The following is a 23,176-nucleotide window of genomic DNA, read 5'->3' as shown; positions in this document are numbered from 1 at the left end:
CTGAGCCAGGCCAACCCACAGCATATTCCAGAACGTGCTCCAAAAATCTGCCCAACCCTCAGGGTCCCTAAGATACCAGATGGACCGCTGGGAAAGCAAATGCAGAGGGGAATTAATTGGCAAGGTGCTACTGTGCTGTCATGTAAGGGTCTGACTCCCAGTCCAGGGCTCCTGGAAGGGCAGCTTTGTTAGTTTTCTCTAATAAATGTTCCTACTTGCAACACTCTCAGGTCTTCAGTCTCCTTGCCTGAAGGGGAAGATGGCTGGAAAAGTGGAAACCCAAGTCCTCCACGGTCCTTAGGAGCCCACAACTCTACTAAGTCAACCTCAAAGCCAGCCACCCCAAATAGCTCTCTGACCAGTATATGTAGTTGATGAAACATAGGCTACAGTTAAGTTCATGAGGCTCAAGTGATCAAGACTTCACATACGACTGTGCACTGTGCAAAAGTATCACACACAGAGAGACCCCCAAATCCAGCCCTCCCACTGCTGTCTTGGAGCCAGGAAAGAGCCTTCTTCTCCTTGGTCAGCCCAAGGGGACACCCCTTTCCTGCAGGCAACCACAAAATTAAAACCCACAATTCCTGACACATAACTCAGAACTTCAGACAGGAGCAATTGCAAAATGAGAACCCCTAATTCCTGACACACATCCCAGAACCTCAGCCACTGGGTCATGTCCCCTCTCTTGTTCAAACACTTGGGACTTGAACATGGATGGCTAAGGATGCAACAGCAGAGAGATAAATGCACATACGCTGCCATATCATAAATCCTGACATTCCTGCTGAGATAGGGGATTTACATTATGCTCTAAAGATTCTAAATGGACAGACATCAAATGTGTGCATACACCAGCAAATTCTACTTCCAGGAAAATACCCATGACAGCATATTAGAAAGAAAAACCACAATGAATAGCCAATATTGTGGTCCAGTTAGAAGAATTTATGGTCTGATCACACCATGCAATGCACATGTGCTAATACAGACAGAAAATGTTTATAAGGTAACAACCAGAGCATGTTCCCCAAATACATGCATGCGTATTTGTATGTAAATACAAAGGTAAAAAGTTCTAAGGCTATTCAGCAAATGTTCACAGGAATTCACTTTCAGAGGTGGTATTATGGGTGATTTTTTATTGTCCCCCTCATATTTTCTTTTTAAAGCGTGAATATATCATTATGTATTTTTTAATAATTTAAATTTAAAAAGAAAGTTAAAAGAATATACTGCTTAACAGAAGTATTGTTCAGAAAGAATAAGAGAGGCAGCCATTAAAAAAATTATGAGTAAGTTGATCTATGGCAGCTTCTCGTTTCTCAGAATGAGCCAAGCTTGGGGCCCATTGCATCACTGCCTGCTGAGGGCCCTGTCTATGAGGATGCTGGGCTGGATGCAAGGGAAGAGGCCCCACGCCCAAACTCAGCCCCGTGCTGTGGTTCCAAGCCACCAAAGCCTCCTGGAGCAGCCCCTTGGGTTACCAGTCATTTCCTTAGTATCCACAGCCATGACCTTGGCCAGAATCCCTACCCCCATAGCAGCACGGTTTCTATAGACACTGCAGAGTTCAGGAGTTCTCAAGACCAGTCAACCCACCACCAACTACCTGCTAACTCAGGCTCTTCACCCCTCAGAGACACGATTTCTCACCTTCAACACAGGAGTGAAACCTCACGGGGTCACTGTACACGTGTGACAGGACAGCACAGGCCAAGAGCTCAGCGGAATGCTCAACCCAGAGCAGGAGACCAAGAATGTTTCTCATTCCACATGGGCCCTGTCTTTGCCAAGGTCATTCCCACAACCCCAAGGACACCTTGCAGCTTTCCCTACGATCTGAATGCACCAAGAGACTTCAACCGGCCTGTTCTGAAAGGATGTCTTTCTTAAAAAGTGAAGCTTAGATAGAGACTTTGGCCACGGGCTTTGCTACCTCCCCACCCCACTGCAGACTGTCACTGCAGGCCGACCCCTTTGCATGGTCCCTCTGGAGACCACAGCCAGTGGGCAGGGCCAGAAGAGTTCTGGTGTAAAATGCTGCCTCCCAGGATTTGGGGCCCACCCAGGCCACTGAGAAGAGCAGAAACAGCCCTGAAGGTAAGGAGGTGTTCCCAACCCTCTCTTCAGGCAGCAAGCTCCAGCCTCTAACCACTCACGCTATCTAGGGCTACTGCTGCCTCGCCGCCCCCCACCCCCAGTCCTCCCCCAGCTCACAGCCTCTGGAAACTGCAGGTCCCCATCCAGTCCTCTAAGGAACACTTGAAGCCAGGTGTGGTAGCACATATCTGTAATCCTAGCACTCTGGAAGACCGAGTCAGGAAGTTCACAAATTTGAGCTCCACCTGGTCAACTTACTGGCTTAGCAAGACCCCATGTCAAAATAAAAAGAGGCAGGATATGGCTCAATGTGAAGGTCTTGGGTTCAATCCCTAGTGCCAAGGACGGACGAGGAATGCTTGAGAAGTAGGTTTGTCTAAGGAAAAAGTTGCCGAGATGAAAGTGGACACGCAAAGGGACAACACTGCAGCTCTGTGCCCCTTCAGGAACAACTGAAGTTGCTAACACAGAGAGCTAAAACTGAGGTGGGAAAAATACCATACACCAGCAATGGTGAACCTTTTAGAGCTTACAACAAGAACAGCCACCTGCGCACGCGTACCACAGATTCACCACCACTGCCATGCACCATGAGAGCAGCCAGGTCAGAAAAGGAGGCCAGGTTTCAGTCTCAGCTCTGCCAGGGACATGTGACATGGGTGAGGTCACCAAGACTCTGGGAATATTTCCTAGGGGACCAGGAGGCTGGTCTGGCCAAAAGTTCAGCAGGATTCAAAATTTGAGAATTCCACTCCTAAGCACAATCAGAGAGCTATGGCACTAGGGGCACTGCTCTCCACCTGTCTGGCTCCCCACGTAGACTGAAAGTGTCCTTCAAGCTAAAGAAGCATCCCACCTACCTCAGAACCTCACCAGGAAAGCTGCCAGCTGAGAGCTTGGTAAGGATCACCAGTAAGAAGGCTTGTCCATGACTGTACATCCATGCATCCCCTGGGAATCTAATCTGAGGACATGGGCAACCCTCTCTGCTTCCAGCAGTTCTGTTGTCCAGATTGGGGCGGGGGGGCAGACACGGAGAGCTCAGGTCCTCACAGAGCAAAGCTCTGACCTCCCTGCATTGCCAGTGAGGAACAGCGTCAGGCCTCTGTGACTTTCCAAGGATCAAGGAGCTGTAGGGCTTCCCCAGGCACCTTCTTGCTCCAGAGCAACTGCTTGGAGAAGCAGCCAAAGCACAGAGACTGTACCTACTCACTAGAGTCCCCCAGTGTCCCCTTCCAGCAATGCCTCAGCATCACAGCCCTTTGGGGCACCCTTCTCCAGGTCAGCTTGCACATGCACAGGGTGGGAGACTGGCTGGGCAGAGCCTTCTCTGAGAAGGGCTAGTGGGCTGGCAGAAAAGAGCAAGTCACAACATACCCAAAAAGCCAATCTTCAGGAGGTGACATGAGCATCTGCTTTTGCACACCCCTGTCTCCCCAGTGCTGGCACGTGGAGGATGAAAGCATGAAATGACTTGAGGTGGGTCCAGCCGTGAGGCAGGCCAGGTGTCCCTCAACAAGCACAGCCGGGGAATGGGAACCTCCCTACTTGCCTCATGGAGTTCTGAGACCCTAGGAGGGTCTAATGGGGACAGGGCACCAGGTTCTGCCAGGGTAAAGCAGCTCCACAACTTCTGTCTACAGATTCAACTCTGGCTTCTGGCTGCATCCCACTCCCCCTTTCAATTTAGAGAGGAAAAAATGTGTGTTCTGATGAAGGTTGGTGGATCTCCAGGAAATCCTACGAGATCAAGAAGAGGCCAGCACACTACTGGGTACACAGGAAGCAAACATTAAAACTTGGCTCCTTCTACCCCTTTCAATCCAAGCTGGATGGCTCCCCAGAGGACAGCTAGGCACGGGCTAGCCAGGCAGCGGGATGCCTGCTCACCATCACAATCTGGGGTCTTGAGCAACAGCAGCCTGTCCCTGGTAAGGGCCTTCCAAGGGACATTTCACATGCTGCTTCTCCCACAAAGTGCCCATTTAATGACAGCCAGACTGAGCTGAGGTTCCTAAAGTTCTGCAAGATGTCTGATGTTGCACAAGCCAGACCCCAGAGACAGACCCCTCTTCAAATGCCAGGAATCCAATGTTGCAAGCTCAGTCTCTGGGGACCCAGCCCAGTACATAAAGAGAGCCTTCAGAGCAGCAAAAAAAGCAGAGTAGGTCCTCCCAAGGCCCACCAGACCTTTGCACTGCTGCCGGTAGTGAGCCACACCCAACCAGCCCGCTGGGATGCTTCCTAGCCTGTGTCATCCACCTCTAGGAAATCAGCTGTAGAAATTCCTCCTCTGAAACATGCCCTGGGGAGTAAATGCCTTTGGGCTCTCCCCAGGGATAGTTTATAGGCAGAATCTTAGTAGTGACAGCACACACCAAGAAATTGGATATGGTCGGTCATAGGAGCAAGTGGTCCTCCCCAGTTTACAGACCAAGAGCTTGACAGTAGATGTCATGGGACTTGCCCCAGGTCACATGCACAACCAGGACTAATTTCAAAGCTGTGGGCTTTCTGTTCACCACACTGTTCCTATGGTCAATACTAAGGTAGAAAGATCCTAAATTGAAGTTTAGCTTGGCCAATTTAGCAAAATCCTATCTCAAAATAAATAAAGGGCTGGGACCAGGTACATGCTTGTAATCCCAGTACTTGAGAGGCTGAGGCAGAAGTTCGAGGCAAGCCTAGGCTCCATAGTGAGTTCAAGGCCAGTCTGAACTACATAGTGAGACCTGTCTTAAAAAACAAAAAATAAAAGGCTGGGGATATAGCTCAGTGTGAAGGCCTTGGGTTCAATCTACAGTACTAGAAGGGAAAAAAATAAAAGATTCTCGCAGTAATAAATTTGGCTCCTGCCTTATCATCGCAGTAAATCTGGATTTTAGACCTGTTCTAAACTGGCCATGGTAACATATGCCTTCACCCAGCACTTGGGAGATTGAGTTAGGAGGATCGCCAGGAGTTCAAGGCCAGCTTAGGCTACATTACATAGTGAGTTCAAGGCCAGTCTGAACTACATAACAAGACCTGCATGTCAAAGAAAAGAAAACTTCCTAAAATATGGATATGATAAAGAGATCACAAATATTTAATTCAACCCATAAGCCTCCTTCACTAAACTACAGAATGCAAAACTTTAAGGGCCCTCTGTGCTCCAACCTCCCTACTTTGCAGATGAGAGAGAAGCCTGAGGGATTCAGGATGCAGTGACTCACAGAACTTAGCTGATAGCAGCCCCAGGGAACTAGGTCCAAGGGTTTAAATTCCCAAGCCAAATACATGTCCTGCCTTTTCAGGGGGCAGGGTGACCCTGACTCCACACCAGCAGAAAGAACAGGGACTGGGTGTTAGCGCCATACACTCTGCAGATAGCACTTGAGCCTTCAATGACTTTCCAGCTGCCAAAGATGACTGCTCCCTCCTCCGCAGGGAGGCCATTGAGTAACCAGCTCAGAGATCGAAACAGCTGGATGCAGTGGGGTGTCAGGGTGCCACACCCTTGTCAAAATGTGCAACTATGTAAGTCAGGATACCTGGAGGACAAAGAGCTATGGGCAGAGAATGAACAGTAAAGGGAGGCTTCTGAACAGCAGGTGGACACACCAACAGAGACCAACCCAGAGAACATTCTCTCAGCCCAGCAACAGAGCAGTCAAACCAGACACACACTGCCAGACGACGACCCTCCTCCTGGAACTGAGCCACACAGGCCCCCTATTCTGTCTGCTTAAAAACTGAACTTTGCCAGGCTGTTCGGGAAAGCAGTTTCACTTGGAAAACAGCAATACCTATGCAAAAGGGCTCATTGGGAGGGCTTTGTTGGTTTGTTTTTAAAGAAGAGCCTTGGTCAGTCCTGCTATAGCAACTGTAGATATATATATAATATATATACATAATATATACATGATTATATTATATATAATATATATACATATATACATATATTATATATATACAAAGTACTGGTTGAGTTCGTCTAATGTCTCCAGCTTTGCAGCTTTAAAAAAAAAAAACTAAAAGAGTCACTCCAAGCATTCTGGATCAAACAAGGATCCAGGCGTGTGGTGTATGTAGAGGGAGGACTGGTCTTGTAATAATTACTGCAATCACCGGCCGCCCCGTGACAGCTGCCTGAGGCAATTAGCAATAACAAGGGGAGAGGGAGAAATAGAGGATCTAATAAAACAAAACATCCCCAGATCTACAAGAGCCCTGATGTGGCAATGCAAAGTGGAAGGAGGGGAGCTAGAATTGGTTCCTGCAATTTCAGAGGCCTCCCAGTCCCCGGACAAAACCAAGCTGGGAATGAACTAGTTTTCCTCTAATGTGTAAAGGATGGGGGAGCTCCCCCTCTGAAAATCCAACAACCTTTTTGCCTCAACCCTTTTAATACTGCACTGCCCAGCTATAACTCGAGAGAGGAGAGCCCACATATCTTATTTCTTCTTTACACTCCAGGCCACCTCCACTTTAGTGTCATCTTCCCACCAAAGGCTTCCTTCTCCAGCATAATCCTTCCTAAGCCAAAACCCAACGTTTGTGGGGAGCGGGGATTGGGGGTTAGTGGGTAATCACACTTTAAGCAGTGACCGCTGGCATCGCTAAAGAAAAGCACCAAACGCCTGAACAGCAGAAATGCAATTTCAACAAACACTTTGAAAAACGGCAGACCAGACTCAGAGGAAAGGAAAGGAAAGGAAAGGAAGGGACAAGCCCGAGAGCCGGGGGTAAAGGGAAGGCAAAGGGCGGCGGGCCTGCGCTCACACTTGGGGGGCCCAAACCCGTCTCCTTGGCCCACGGCCGGCCCCTGGCCTCAAGCACTCGGGGAAAAGTCCAGCGCGTGACTCAGTGGGACGATGAGTCCTGCGGAACCTGGAAATGGGGTGTGGGCGCAGAGGGGGCGGGGAGGGAGCCCCCGGCGGCACACAAGCTCCTACTTCCTCCATCCCGGTTCCCACTCCGTACCCCTCCCCCAAATCCTGCCCAAGGTGAGCGCCGGTCCTGGGTCCTCAAGCTGCCGCATCAGTGAGTGGAGCAAAGAGAGGAAGCATCCAAAGAGGCGACCCGGCACCACGATGCAACTAGAGAAGGAGTGAACTGGAGCCGATTCTCGGACCCAGTCCGAGTCCCGGACCCTCTGGCGCCGGGGCCCCGAATTACCTCCAGGGTCCGGATCTCCTGCTGGGTGAGGTCGTTGGACACCGCGCACTTGGTGCGCAGCCCGCGCAGGCTGCCGATGGAGATGTCGATGAGCTTCTGAAGCTGCCCGCACTGCTGCAGCGCCCGGCCGGCCGCGGCCCCTGAGGCCCCGTCCGCGGCCGCCGCGGCGCCCCCGCCACCGCCCTCCTTCTTCTCCCCCATCGCCGCGCGCAGCACCGCTCTATCCATGCCTCGGCATCGGGGCCGTAGGGGCCGAGCCAGGGAGCCCGGGAGCACGGGCGCCACGGCAGGGAAGCCTGGGCCGCGAAGGCTGCACGTGGAGCACCCCTCGGTATTGCCCAACCCGGACGCCAGCAGAGCCGCCCGCCGAGCCCGCTCCTCACGCAGCCCAGCCGCGGCAGCAAAGCGAAAGCCGCGGCGACCCGACGGCTGCGGCTGCCGGAGTCTTTAAGCGGCGGCGGGGGCCGGGTCAGTGCCGCCAGGCATACTGGGACTTGTAGTCCCGCCGCGCACCTGCCGCCGGCTCACACCCTTCGGACGCGAGCGAGCTGGCGGAAGGACCCCGCTTGCAGCCCGGGAGCGGCTGCCCGGCGCCGCCGCCTCCCCACGCCGCGGGGAGACAGGGGAGCCTCGTCTCCCCGACCCCTCCCCAACACGGCCTAGGGCTTCCCGCGACCCCTAGATGGGGCTGAGCAGCGGTCGTAGGCCCCTAGACTGAGGAAGATGGTCAACCCAACAGAGCCCTGGAAGATGGGCATAATGGAGGTTGACGAGTTTTTATGTGGATTTAGAAGCCGCCATCTAGTGGGAAGGGCCTTAAAGAATTTTTCCCGGGCTAGGGCCATAACTGAGTGGCAGAGTACTGCCTAGCATGCGCAAAGTCATCCCCAACAGACAGACAGACAGACAGACACACACACACACACACACACACACACACACACACACACACACACACACCCTCACCCTCCCACAGCACTTTATTCTGGATTGTCTACACCCAAAGGAATGCTCAAGCATGAGCAAGGCGGAAGGACTTTCTTCTGTGTCCCATATATTCACCAAAATAGGTATACTTTTCCGCTCAGGAGACTGGCGGGCAGCACATTGATCCCATTAGAGCAAGACAGCCTGGGTTCAAATTCTGATTCCCCCACTGCCTGGTACAGTGTGTGACCTCAAGCAATGGTTTTACTCAGAGCACCTGAATTTCTCCCACAGTCAAGTGGGGTGATAATAGGACCTATTTCGTAGGGTTTCTATAAAGAATAAGCCAACAAGGGACCGGGGATTTATCTCAGTGGTTTCTCTGCCTGCCTCACAAGCACAAGGATTTCGATCCCCGGTACCAAAAACAAAACAAAACAAACAAAAAATACTGGTTCATAAAGCTTTTGGGGCCGGGGATTTAGCTCAGTGGTTCCATCGCCTCCCTCGAAAGTGCAAGGTCCCAAGTTCGATCCCCGGTACCAAAAAAAAAAAAAAAAAAAAAAAAAGGCGACGTATATGTAGCACATCGGTTGATTACTGGCGTCCTAGTCACTGGGTAAATGTTAGCAAGTGTCACTATCTAACCTCAGCTCTCCTAAGGAAGGCCTGGATGGAGCAGTCAGTAGATAGCCAGGAATACTGCTAGGGACCCTTATGCCTCCTAACCCAGCATGCAAGACCCACCCCACCTGTCCACCCTCCTCTCCATCGGCCCACTTCAGGTTTTCTATTATCTGGCAAAACTGAAAAACCAAAGCTTCTGTATTGCTATACCTCCCACATCCTTGCCAAACAGAAGAAATGTTTCCTCTCTGAATTGTTCCTTGTCATCTCTTTAATTGCAGGCACCTTCTGCACAGAAATACAGCACAGAGCATGGCACAGCCAGGGGCTACATGAAGTTATGGGCCCTGTCTCCTGAGTTCCTTCAGGCTGTACTGTGCTTCTCTTATCTCTCAGGCCAGCTGAGACCTAGGCACTGTGCTGGGGTGGGTGTGAATGGATTCAGAGGCAGTAAGGGGTTATTGTTGTTTGAGGCTGAGAACCGGACAGGAGGTGAGACCCAAGCACTATATTCTTGTTGGAGCTATAGACACTAAAACAATCAGTACAGGGTGGTGGTTTGCGTTTCAGCTTCCTTTAATGTCATTTGACATTTCAAAATAAATTAAAGCCAGGCATGATGCACACATCTGTAATGCCAGCACTTGGGAGGCTGAGCCAGGAGGATCCTGAGTTTGAAGCCTGGGCTAGATAGTGATGATAACTTTAAAACATACTTTTGCAGAACAATTAATTTGTTAACGATATCTAGCTATTTAATTTTTCCCTTTCCTATCGTAATCATTCATTTTGTTGTTATTGTTTGGAAAAAAAAAAGTTGATTTTTTTTTTTGGTCCTGGATGCGTCCATAAACATGCAGGAACACAGGTACCCTGAGACTGCCATCCGCATTCATAGCCACACATTTGTTACTGCTACAGGGTATTGAGCGCGGGCCGGAGCTGCCACAGACCCTCCCTCAGCCAGTGACCAGGGTGCCTCGTGGGGAGGGTGGTACTAGTGGCTGGGTTGAGGGACAACCTCTCTGGGATAGGCTGTCGCCCAGAGCTGGGCTGTCTTCAGTGTGTTCTGACTCCTCTGATATCTGCACATCAGTAAGATACCATTCTCTGTGGCCTATTTTTCCTGGAAGAAGAAGAAAAAAAGGGTCGGCAGGCCATGTTTTTTTTTTTTTTTTTTACTTAAAAATAGCCTTAAGAACAATAATAAAGTACTCTTAAATGACAAAAATAAAATAAAACATACTTTTGCAAACTAACCTGTGCTCTGGAGAGTTGTGTTTTTTTAATACTAGAGGGCCCCATCCCTTCTCCTTAAGAATCACTGATCCAGCCAGGTGTGATGGCATATGCCTGCAATCCCAGTACAGGAGGATCACAAGTTCCAACTCCCACAAATTCCAAAGTGGGCAATTTATCAGTTTAGGGAGATCCTGTCTCAATCAATCAATAAAAGGACTAGGAAAAAAAACCCCCAAAATAATAAAAGGACGAGGTCTGTAGCTCAGTATGAAGGCCCTGGGTTTGATCCCCAGTACCACCAAAAAAAAAATCACTGATCTACCCCTTACTCAATTTGTAACTGGTCCCCCTGTACCATATGTATGAATCCCTCAACCCTGTTACCTTACCCCCACCCCAGCTGTTGCAGCAGAGTAGTAACTGCCCTGAAAGAGAAACTTAAGTTGTGGTTCTCAAACTCAAAAGTCTGTGGCCATTACTTGGAGAGCTTGTTAATCCCTAAAATGAGAGGCCCTGTCCCTATAGTTTTTATTTCCTATTCCTCTTTGTTTGTTTGCTTGTTTGTTTTGTTTTTGAGACAGGATCTCGCTATGTAGTTCAGGCTGTCCTTGAACTCACTATGTAGCCCAAGCTGGCCACAAACTTGCAGCTCCTGCCTCAGCCTCCCAAGGGCTGGGATCACAGGTGTGCACCACCACCACTTCTGGCTCACACAGCTTCCCCCGATGGGTGAGAGCACACCCTAGTCCATCCCAGGTGGACTCCTCCCTTCTCAATTGGATGTGAGCCTTCTGTTGGCCACATGTTTGCAGAACCACCTCTTAAAGGTAGAGAACCCAGAATTTTTAAATCCTTCACTCATCCTTTTAAAATTCAGTCAGTATTCATTTGATTTTTTTTTTTACTTTATTATTTTTGGTTTTTTGAGAAAGGATCTTCCTATGTGGGTGGTTCAGACTAGACTTGAACTCATGGCGATCCTCCTGCCTCAGGCTCCTGAGAGCTGGACTAGAGGCATGTGCAACCATGCCCAGCTTTCATCTACTGTTTACTTTTGTGGCAGCCCTATGCGGGCTCTGGAAAAGCAGTAACAGAACTAAGATCCTTACTCGAGGGGAATTTATGTTTTGGTAAGAGAAGACAGATAAGCAAGCCGAATGCACAGTGCATCAGGTGGTGTGTCACAGCAGAAAGCTGGGGTGGGGACAGGGAGTGTGACACGTACAACTTTGACTATAGCTGTTTTAGGGCGTGGAGTTGCCAACTGTCTCTGAATTGCTGTATGACCTTGGGCAGGTCCTTATGACCTTGGGCATGTCTCCTAATCTCAGGATACAGCTCCTCACTTACAAAACACAGATAATATGCTGTGAGGATGAACAGATACTTATGTAAAGCGATGATCATAAAATAAGGGTTCAACATATTTGTTTGATGAATACTACTCTTACTTACACTGTTGCAAATGCCTCATTACTCATTTAACTGATATGTGTTACTTTCTTCCCCACCTTCCGGAGTGAGTCTCTTCTATTGAGATGAATTCACCTACCACCTGCTGATTCTTAGGTTCACCATCATCTCCAGACCCGAGGCTTTCTGTGGCACCTGCAGTGCAGTGTTTGCTCCTCCCTCCTCACCCCCTTAAGTTTTCCCCCCAAGGCATCTAAACACCAAGGCAGCCGTGGAAGTGCATTCATGGATAGACCTAACAGGCATGAAAATGGTACCTAACCCTGTGCCAGACTGAGGTGGGCTCAGAGGGAAGGAAACCAAGTCTACCCGTGAGGAACACAAATGAGGGGAGAGGCAGAAAATTAACCAGTCAATGTTACCAAAAATAAACTCAGTGATAGTTTCAATGAAGAAGCGGGGAATACCGGGTGGTCCCCAAGGAATGAAGTACTCCATTCTACTGGTCTGAGAAGTCTTTGGTGACTGGCTGAGCCCTGAACTGGGATGCAAAGAAAGAACCAAGCCATGTGGAGCACCAGCAAAGGGCCATGTCAGGCTGTGTGGGGACATCATGTGCAAAGGCCCTGAGGCAGGAACAACTTGACACAGTCTGGGACCAAATGAAGGCCAGCGTGACCACAGCATGACAAGAGAGAACATGGTTTGGTGATGACATGGGACAGCTCGGCCAAGGCAAGATAAAGTAGAGCATGGGAAGGAGGTCTGGATTTTTCTGTGAGTTTTGGCTACTACTAATGGGTTCAAGAGCAACAACACAGCATGACCTGGGAGCTTGTTAGAAATGCAGGCTCTGCCAGATCTGACTTCTAATAGTTTGTTTTGTTAAACAAATTTCTATCTATGTTCATACTTTTTTCTTCTATTATCTTTATCCAGTTTTAGGATTACCACAATGTTGAGTTCCTAAAATGAGGGGAGAAGTGTTCCTTCTTTTTTCTGTTTTAATTGTTTGATATAATTTATCAGTTAAAATGTTTATGAGCCTGCTGTTGTCATATAGGTAGGTTTTCAAGCTAAGAATATACTTTCTTTAATAGGTGCTATTCAAATTTTGTATTTCCTCCAGAGTTAGTTTCATTAATTTGTCTTCCAAGGTACTTCTTAGAAGTTGTCAAATTTATTTCAAAAAAGATTTTTGTAATATGCTTATGTATCCTTTTAAATTCTGTAAAATCTGTGGTAGTGTCTCCTAGATCTTAATATTGTAATTTAAAAAATGTATAACTGATATTGTGTAACAGGAAGAAAAGGTCTAAAAGAGCAGGGGAATTGGGAGGGGTAGGGGAAGGGAAAAAAAGGAAAGGAAAAAATATGAGAAGAGGAAAAACAATGGAAACAAAGTCTTTGCAAATAGGGAAGGGTGGGGGGGGTGAAGGGAAGGCAAGGGAAGGGGAAAAAAATAAGAACCAAGAGACTCATGTAATGGTACAAGATCCCAATGATGAATGTAACTGTATTTTATACCTAAAATGTACCAATAAACTTAATGGGGGGGGGGAAGAAATGCAGACTTGAGCCCAACCCCAGATCAACTGAGTCACACTCTGCATTTTAGCAAAATTCCTACATGACCCACATGCGTAGTGAAGTTTTAGTAGCGCCAGATCTCTTATGTACAAAGAAGCATCTTAGAAGATCCCTCCCACTGCCCCACGGAGAGCGATGGTAGGGAGATAGGGCAGGAGCGGGCCCCCGTGTTGAGACCCCTGCAGTGGCCAGGGAGAGGTGGGGGAGTAGGAGTAGGATGGAGTGGAGGAAATAAGAGGAGCCAGAGGAGAGGAAGGATCTGGGCCGTGCTGGCCACGCAGCCTCCGCGCTCCTGCAAAGGCAGGAGCGGCCGTGCGGGAGGAGCCCGACCTGCTGCCAGGTGTGGCCACGCCCTCCCGTGCCATCTTCATTCTGCCCTGCCCCCAGCCCTCCCCACTGCCACCTCAGGAAGAGCCTAGGGCAGTGCAGCCCAAGCCTGGCTTTCCTGGGTTTCACCTTCAATCAAATCGTCCAAGAAACGTGTAATCACCCTACAGAGATGCACTTTTTCTTTCTTTTCTTGTCTTTTCTTTTTCAGTACTGGAAATTAAACCCAGGGCCTCACACATAGTCTAGTGCTCTACAACTGAACTATACCCGCAGCCCAAGATGTGCTTTCTTTATTATTACATATTACTTGCGCTCACTCGTTTACTCATTCATTCATTCATTCATTCAGCAAATATGCACTGGGCTGGGGATTTAGCTCAGTGGTTCTGCCACCTGCCTCCAAAGTGCAAGGTCCTGAGTTTGACCCCTGGTACCAAAAAAAAAAAAAAAAAAAAAAAAATGCATCCAGTCGGCGCTCAGCACCATGCCACGCTGAGGTTACAGCAATGACTAGCAGAGTTGTCCATCTTCAGGGGATCAGTTTCACGCCTCCTGGTGGATACCAAAATCCACAGATGCTCAAGTCCTTCATATAAAACAGCATAGCATATCCAGGCATGGTAGCATTTGCCTGTTGTCCCAGCTACTCCAGCAGGAGAATTGCTTGAGCCCAGGAGTTTGGGGTCAGCTTGAACAACATAGTAAAAACCCATGCCCAGCCTTTCATCAGACTCAAACTGTGGAGTTGGCTCAGAACAGCCTTGGGTAGCAGATAAGCTTGGAGAGGTCTGCAGGGCCGGAGTGAAGGCCCTTGTGGGCCTTACTCAGGAATTTGCACTTCACTCTCGGGCTGAGGCAGGGGCTCCCAGCTGGGGATTAGTACAGGACTGCCCTCACCAAGGTGACCAGGCTTACTGTGAGTGCCAACAGGATGGTCTGTTTGTGACGATGAAGTGATTCACAGTTGCCTCTCTATATCCCTGGATTCTGCGTCCCTGAGCTCAGCCAACCTCAGCTCAAAAACATATTTTTTAAATTGTGCCTGCACGGAATATGTCCACACTTTTTTTGTGTGTATGGTGCCGGAGATCGCATCCAGAGTCTAGCACATGCTGCCACTGAGTTCCATTCCCAGCCCCTTAGGCTTTTTTCTTGTTATTATTCCCTGCACAATAATAGAACAACAATTTACATAGCATTTATATTATATTAGGCATCATATGTAGTCCAGAGATGACTTAAAATATACAGGAAAAGCTGGTTGTGGTGGTCTATGCCTGCAATCCCAGCACTCTGGAGGCTGAGGCGAGAGGATCGCTTCAAGCTTGAGGCCAGCCTGGGCTTCATAGTGAGTTCAAGACCAGCCTGGACTACATAGTGAGCTCCTGTCTCAAAAACAAAAAGACCAAAAACAAAAACAAAAACAAAAGAGGAGTCTGATGAAAAAGCATGCTTCCAGAAAAAATACTACATAGACACACACAATTGTGATAAAGCATCAGGGGGTTATAGTCCCACTAAAGGCTGCCTATGAACCCCAGTCCTGGTACAAGGTTAGGGCCCTTTGTCCTAACCCTTCACACTGAGCTACATTCCCAGCCTTTTAAAAAAACTGCTATGAGACAGGATCTCAGTAAATCACTAAATTGCCCATGCTAGACTTGAACTAACTTTCTTTCTTTCTTTCTTTGTTTCTTTGTTTCTTTGTTTCTTTCTTTCTTCTTTTAGTAGTACTGAGGATTAAATCTAGGGCCTTCTCAGTGAGCTACATTCCCAGTTCCTTTTTTATTTTTTATTTTGAGATAGAGTCTTGCTAAGTCACTAAATTGTCCAGGCTGGGCACCAATTTGTGATCCTCCTGCCTCAGCCTCCCGGGATGCTGGGATTACAGGTATGTACCACCATGCCTGGCTTCTTTTATTATTCTTCCTCCTGGCCCCCCTCTTCCTTCCCTTCTTCTTCTTCCTCTTCCTCTTTTCCTCTTTCTCCTTCTTCTCCTTTCTTTTTTTTGTTCTGGTGATTGAATGCAGGTTCTCATGCATGCTAGGTATGCACTCTACCACTAAACTACATCGTCAGGCTATCTTTGTTTTCGGTTTTTTTGAGACAGGATCTCACTAAATTGCCCAGCCTGGCCTCAAATTTGAAGTCTTTCTGCCTCAGCCTCCCAAGTAGCTAGGATTATAGGCATGCCCCATCATGCCCGGCTAAGTGAATTTTGCACACAGAATTTATCATTTATTTTTCCTCTATTTGTCTCTCTAGCTAGATGGTGAATCTCCTGGGACGCAGTAGACCCTGCATCATGATGGCTAAGCTTTCCCCATCTCTGAGGTCCCTCTGTAAAAATGAGCTTGATTATCCCTCCCTCCAGGGTGGCCAAGAGGAGTCACGGAAGTAAAGCAGTACGGCCTGACAAACAGCAGTTTCTAAAGTGTGTTTGAATCCATAGATGACCAAATGCATGTCCCTCCTTCCAGGGACCCTGAGCCCTGTGACCCATAGTGGCTCCATCTAGAAGCCACTCCACTACCACTGGTGCACCGCAGCAGACCCAGGCTGCAAGGAGGAGCCAAGTTGGAAAATGACCTTCCCTATCTTGAAACTGCAGACCCCCCAAGTTGTCCTGGGCTTCTTCAGGCAACCCGGCAAGAGACAGAAGTGCTCTGGGAGCGGTAGAGAAAAACTGATCCGGGAAGGGCCAGGGGGTGACGTGGGTTCCCTGCTGCACCCAGTGACCATCCGTGCCCTTTATTCCCCTCCACTTGGAAGATCCTTGCCTGTCAGAGGCCACTGTGGTCACCACCATCTTCACTACCACCCACTCATAGCCTACTGTCCCCCCTACCTGACATAGACCCACACCCAGGCTGGTCTCATACTTTTGTTCCACGTGATCCTTCCTCCTCAGCTGAGACTATGGGAGTGCACAACATGCAGGGAAAAAAATCTTAACTATTACTCCCTTGCTGGCATCCAATAAGCCCCCCCTTTCTGCCCTAGGAAGCCAGCTAAATCCCAACCCTCCACATTCTCCAGGCCTGTCCAAGAGCAGCTGAAAGATGCTGGAGAAAAACACACAGCCCTACTGATGGGATGTCCTTTAAATGCATGACCACAAACCTCAAATTGGCACAACCTGCCTGGCAAGCCTACTGGCCTTTCCTAGAAAGTTTACTTTCCTGTTCTCAGGGATGGCTGTTTCATACCTTCTTCTATCTCCACAGCCACGCCACACTCCTCAGCTCCATTTCTCCATGTGGAGAAACTAGACATCAATAGTCCAAGCCTGCCAGCCTCCCAGCCTCTCTGCTTCTCCTGAACTACAGAGCAGGCATCCTGCGCAAGTTGGAGGCCACCAGCCTTGGCCTGGGCTCCCGACCCCATCCTCTCAAGGAGGCTCAAAGATTCCACCCTAACGAGATGCTGTTTTTCTGTGCATCATCATTTCCTCCCTCTCTGCTCTGTGATTCTCCCGGGCACACAGACATGTTCTAATATCTCCCTTTGTGAAGGGAAGGAAGGAAGGAAGGAAGGAAGGAAGGAAGGAAGGAAGGAAGGAGGAAAGAGAACTCTATCAGGTGGGGGTGTGTCCTGGCTAGAATCAGAAAGCACGCAGATTCCAATGGACAACAAGGAAGGGGCCAAAATTAAAGAGGAAATAAGAATGCCAAGGCACCAGAGAAAAGCAGTGATGGGGAGGAACGGAGACACCTGCAGTTCTCACAGCTGCGCCCTCTTCCATGGCTCTGGTGACACAGCGCCTACCAGGCACACAACACTGAAGCCGAGGATGGGGAGGAATGGAGTCTCCACCTCCAGGCTTCAGCTCTCCCGCCTTGACTTCCCTTGGCTGATCCCATTTAAAGTGTCCCAGCAGGAGGATCACGGTCCCAGGGCCCAGAGTGGGACTCGAATGGGCAGAGCACAAATCTTGGGCAGAATAATTGGCCAGCATACCTTCCCTTGTCCCCAGTCCCCTTCCGGCTTCTGCCCTGTTTCTCTGCTTCCCTTACAGCAGCACCAGTCTTTCTCCAGCCTGCTAGTCTAGCTGATGTCCCCTTCACACAGTCTGATGACTTTCTACGAAATTCATCTTTCTAAAACCACCGGTGGCCTCCACTGTGCAAATCTGAGAGGCAGTCTCTCCTTGGAACAATTATCTTGGCTTCCCTGACCCGAAATGTCTCTGCTTTTCTCTTCCCTCTGGCCACTACTGCTTGGTCTCCTTTGCTTACCCCTTGCCCTCTAAATTGCCCCTGCCAGCCCAGCCTGGGGTCTTTTCTCTTCCCTGGGTGGATGGCTCTTCTCGGGTTGACCTCAACTAAAAATAGCATTTCCTCATCCTTCAGCTTTTAGCTCAAATGTCACCTCCCCAGCGAGGCCTTCCCTAGCCAAGCTCTCAAAGTAGTCACCCCTGGCCCTTGTCACAGGGTCACACTGCACTGTTTATTTCCTTCTACAGCCTTATCACTTTGTCAGTCAATTGGTTTATGCATTTGTTTCCTTGTTTATCCAGCAGTCTTGCCCCTCTCTATATCCCCAGTGCTTAGAACAATTCCTGGTACACAGCAGGTGTTAAATAAGTCATTGCTGAATGCATTAACAGTAAAGAACTTTGCAAATATCATGTAGCCAAATGAACTCAATAATTTAAGGATGATGTTATACTTTTTTGCAAGACTGGCTTTCCTGTTGTACACTTAAATGTTCTGATGGGTCTTTTGAAGGAAACATCCTTTCCTGTTGATTTTGCACTCACTTGCATCGTGCATATACATGAGAGTAGCCTGAGCAGAGAATCTCACAGTCTAGACTTGTAAATGGTGAGGTCTCTCGTTATTGTCGTGTAAGTCTGTGAAGTGAGATTGCCTCTTTGTCCCTTCTGACCCTAGCTCCATGTGGCAGCATGAGGCAAGACTGGGCCATCCTGGGTTTCAATTCTGTTTCTAACCCTCACTCGGGAGGTGACCTTACCCAAGTCCCTTTACCTCTCTGAGCCTCACAGTTCTCATTTGCAAATTGCCTGAACAGGTTGTCCCAGGGATTTAGTGGACAAAGCACACAAAGCCCCCAGCCCTGAACCCAGAGAATGCGGGCACCTTGTGGCAACATCAATCATTTCCAGTCATGGTGGTGCATGCTTGAAATCCCAAGGCTGAGGTAGGAGGATCACCACGAGTTTGAGGCCTGCCTAGGCTACACAGTATGTTCAAGGCCAGCCTGGACTCCATAGTGGGACTCTATCTCAAAAAACAACCAGCAAACAAAAAAATAATTTCCATAGCTATTATATGATCTTCCAGTTCTAGAAGTTTCCCAATGAACATAGACTGTGACATTGAGTTGAGGCCTTGAGGTTATTTCTGCAAGTTGTTTGGAAGGGGAAAGTGACTAGAAAATAAGGATAGTATAATGTCCTTTCCAGGGTCAAAGCATTAAAGAGATTATGGTGTCTGTTCCCATAAATATGGGTTAAACAAAAAGAACACTAAGAGCCACCAAAGACGAAATCTGCATGTATGCTAAAATGAAACAGTCTCTTTCTAGATTTTTCTGATTGTATAATTCTAGATAAATTCACCCAAACCAAACTTCATTTTCCCATTGTCCTGGCTTGGTGGGTGGGCTGCAGTTAACCCAGTGTTTCTAGGAGCCAGACACCAAGAGCCACTTCCCGCTCTTATGACAGATTAATGGCAATGATAAACCCCCTGCATCTCCAGTGCTCAACTGTCCTTTTAACTCTCTGAGTCCTCTCATTTAGCGGAGCTTGCTTGAACTCCACATTCCCAATTGGGTTGGAAGTCAGTGAGGGTCAGTGGTATGCCATGGGTTTTATTCATGGAATAACCGGAATCCCTACCCAGGATCCCTAGACCTCTGGAGGGGTCACAAGCCAGCTGACCTTCAAATTGCCCTTTACCTGGAGGCCGTCACTCGATTCACTCCTCTAATCCAAGGTACTACTCAGGACTCAGGTGTCACCTCTTCCTAGAAGCCCTCCATCCCCTCTACACTGGCTCAGTTCACTGCTTCCAAGCTGTCAATGTCCCCAGTGCTTGTCCCCAGTGTCATGAGACAGCCTTGCCCCCAAATCTGTGTTTCTTCTCCACCTCTTGCAGTGAACTGTGAGCTGTCTCAGAGAAGGGACCTTCACACAGAGCATGATGCTCCAGAAACATCTTGTAGGTCTTTTGGAATTAAGTGGGCCATTGAACCTAAAGATCTTTCACAAACTGGATTTAATATCCTCGGAGGACTTGCTTTATCAGAGGAAAACACAACACTAATCTTATCCCAACAGAAAACAAGGACTTGACAAAGTGCTCCACCGCACCGCCCACCTGCTCTGATCACTGCCGAGCCTAGGAGAACAGCCTGCTGTCTTGGATTCTATGGTTATGTATACGTCTGCAGCTCTTATTCCTTCCGAGGAATAATATTCCCTCATCCCTATGAGGACAGGGACGCAGCCAGCCTGCCTCAAAAGGAGAGCCCAGTGCTCATGAGGCTTATGCCAAAACCTGGGGGGGGTGGGGGGGTGGTTCTCATTGTGTTTCTTTAAAACACATATAGTTCTTGGGCCAGGGATTTAGCTCAGTAGTTTTGCCGCCTGCTGCGCAAGCACAAGGACCTGAGTTCAATCCCCGGTATCCCCCCCAAAAAAAGTCGTATCGTTCTTTCTGCCTTTGAATGCCACAGGCACTGTCTGCCGGGATTGGCAGTGAGATTCTGGGTGTGAGGTGACTCAACAGGACGTCCCAAGTGACATCCCAAAGCCACAGTTCCACAGGGTCATCAATGGAACCTCCAGGGAGGGGCTGCAGTGTCTATTTTGCTGTGGACAGAAAGAATCTGTTCTCACCCCCCCACACCAATGGGGGGACTTCCCTTCCTACCAAGGCAGTGGAGTAAAAGAATGTGGCCAAGACAGGCGTGATGGCACACACCTGTAATCCCAGCACTTGGGAGGCTGAGGCAGGAGGATTGGTGTGAGTTTGAGGCCAGCCTGGTCTACATAGTGAGTTCAAGGCCAGCCTGAACTACATAGTGAGACCCTACCTCAAAAAAAAACCACACCGAGAATACGGCCAAGCCTAACATGGCGGTACATATCTGTAATCCTAACACTTGGGAGACTAAGGCAGGAGGATTGTGATTTTAAGACCAGCCTGGGGAATTTAGTGACTTAGAGACAACTTGTCCTAGAAGGGGGGTGGGGAGATGTAGCTCATTGTTAAGACTCTGGGTTTAATCCCCAGTACCATTAAAAAAAGTTACCCAGGGCCAGGGATTTAGCTCAGTGGTTTCACCGCCTGCTGCGCAAGTGTAAGGACCCAAGTTCGATCCCCGGTACCAAAAAATAAAAAAAGTTACCCAAGGTTATCCATATTTGTACTGATATCTTCCTCCTAGCCTGGTGGTACTCCCTAGGCTTGTTTGTATTTTTCTTTTAGGACCATCACACTCAAAGCACTTAAAGACACTGTAAGTCTGTAAATCAACCTGGTTGATAAGGTAAGTGAGCCCCTGGGGGGAAATGAGTTGAGGTCCCATCCCATCCCCATCTCTTTGGGGGATCTCCTTGGACACTATCGGGTGACACTAGGAGGTCCTGAAGAAGGGGCTTTATATTGAGAAACATGGCAAGGAAAGAAAGCCGAATCCTCATTTTCTATGGGGTCAAGTCACAAATAATCCTAAAACTGAAAAGTCACGTAGTCAGAAAAGGTAGTTCCTTAAAGACGTGGAACAGAGAACTCCAAATAATCAGTTAAAAGAGGGAAAATACTTGCCCTGGGGGGACATGGGGGTGCAGAGGACAGTGGTTTGCGTGACTCTGGTTTATCATATTGATGCTTGTTCACTTGTTTGTGTCTATGACCAAGCACAACTTTTTAAAATTAAAAATTCTGACTTCCTCAGGCCCAGTTGTGGCCAAATGGTAGTCTAATACACTTTGTCCCAGGATTAGGGCGAAGGTAAACGGACCCTTTCCCAGGGAGGCCTGCCTTTGCTCGGTTCATTTCTTCAAGAGTCCATTCAACAGATATCTGCTGGGCATTAGGGAGATTGCCAAGCTCAGCAGGAGGGCCAGGCCTCCTGCTGAAAAGGGACAGTCCTGCCCACTCCCTCAGGGGAATGACATTCTAGTGGAAGAAAACAGGCAATACACAAGGAAATGATAACTGGATGGGACAACTGAAGATAGCAAGAGGGACTTGGAAGATTGGCCGAGGTCTGCGGGAGTGAATTCAGATAAGGCATCTTCAAGGCCCTATCTGCTCTTTGGCCTGCATGACGGTCACCATGTGGGGATAATGTGCAGGTAGGAACACAGTACAAGCCCAGGCCCTGAGACTGAAACACTGGGCGTGGGAGGGACCCTGGGAAGCTAGGTGGATGATAGAATGCTCTGGGAAAGTGGATTTGCCTGAGTGTAGGCCATGGAATTGGCTATGTGAAGGTGTTAATCACTTTTGAGAGACTGAATATTCTAGCACACAATAGCCAGACCATATTTAAAAATAGAATTCTGACTCTGGAAGGCTGAGGCAGGAGGATCGCAAGTTAGAGCCCACCCTGGGCAATTGAGCAACTTAGCAAGATCCTGTCTCTAAAAAAATATAAAAGGGCTAGGAGTGTGGCTCAATGCAAATGTCCTGAGTTCAATCCCCAATCAAAACAAAACAACAAAAACCCAATAGGACTCAGTGACAGTCTGTAGCAACCAGCCAAGAAGCCAAACCATAACCCCTGTAATGATTGGTCCCAAACTGCCAGGACACTGTCACTAATTGCACACAGTGCTATGGTTAGGACATGGCTTGGGCACTTTCCCCAAATTCATGTGTTAGAAGCTTGGTCTTAACGTGGCAATGCCAGGAGGTGGTGTGGAACTTCTAAGAGGGAAATAATTAGCTTATTGAGGGCTCAGCCCTCAAAAGGAATTGACATAGTTCTCATAGAACCTTTGTTATTTCTTGTGGGAAGATTGTTATAAAAGAGGGAGCTGAGACAGGAGGATCCCAAGTTTAGTCCCAGCCTGGGCAATGTAGTGACTTAATGAGACCCTGTCTCAAAATTTAAAAACATTTTTTAAAGGGTTGAGGATGTAGCTCAGTGTGAGAGTTATGAGTACAATCACCAATATGTGGTGGAAATAAAACAAGAAAAAGAATGAGCCGGCCAGGCATGGTGGTACATGCCTGTAATCCCAGCTACTAAGGAGGGTGAGGCAGGAGAATTGAGAAATGCAAAGTTGAGGCCATCTGGGACAACTTAGTGAGATCTTGTCTTAAAATAAAAATAAAAATATAAATATAAAGGGCTAGGGAGCCAGGCGTGGTGGCACATGCCTGTAATCCCAGCATTCATGTCATTTTCTTTTCTTTTTTCTTTTTTTAGACAGAATCTCGCTATATAGTTCAGCCTCAGACTCTCAATCCTTCTGCCTCAGCTTTCTAAGTGCTGAAATTATAGGCGTGCACTACCATGTCTGGCCATCTTTCTTTTTTCTTTTTTGATATGTAAGGGCTCTTGTTTTTTTGCTTTTTGAGACAAAGTCTCGCTCTGCAGTACTGGCTGGCCTTAAACTCACTATGGAGCCCAGGCTGGCCTCGAACTCATGGCAATCTTCCTGCCTCAGCCTCCTGAGTGCTAGGATTATAGGCAAGTGCCACCACACCTGCCAGCTCTTGGTATGTTAAACAAATTAACTTCTTGTTTTATGTAGATGTTACAAATATTCCTTACTGGCTTGTTTTTTCAAAATTTA

General features: G+C 48.3%; 1 protein-coding gene across 3 annotated transcripts in view; it reads right to left on the bottom strand.

Moving 5' to 3' along the window:
- Ksr1 (kinase suppressor of ras 1) overlaps nt 1–7,720 on the bottom strand; it is a 140,894-nt gene extending 133,174 nt beyond the window's left edge. For 2 of the 3 annotated variants that reach the window (XM_087191510.1, XM_087191511.1), the window contains exon 1: nt 7,267–7,719. In XM_087191510.1, coding sequence (XP_087047636.1) covers nt 7,267–7,494 — 228 coding nt within the window. In that variant the 5' untranslated portion in view covers nt 7,495–7,719. Of the gene's footprint in view, nt 1–7,266 lie in introns of all 3 variants that reach the window. The other variant, XM_087191509.1, reaches the window with a different exon arrangement.
- Between the last annotated feature and the right edge of the window lie 15,456 nt (nt 7,721–23,176).

Source organism: Heterocephalus glaber, unplaced genomic scaffold (genome assembly GCF_053883595.1).
Source record: "Heterocephalus glaber isolate CG9 unplaced genomic scaffold, H.glaber_assembly_v1.0 deba00001564, whole genome shotgun sequence".
NCBI classification, from domain to species: Eukaryota; Metazoa; Chordata; class Mammalia; order Rodentia; family Bathyergidae; genus Heterocephalus; species Heterocephalus glaber.
This window is presented reverse-complemented; position numbering and strand designations above follow the sequence as displayed.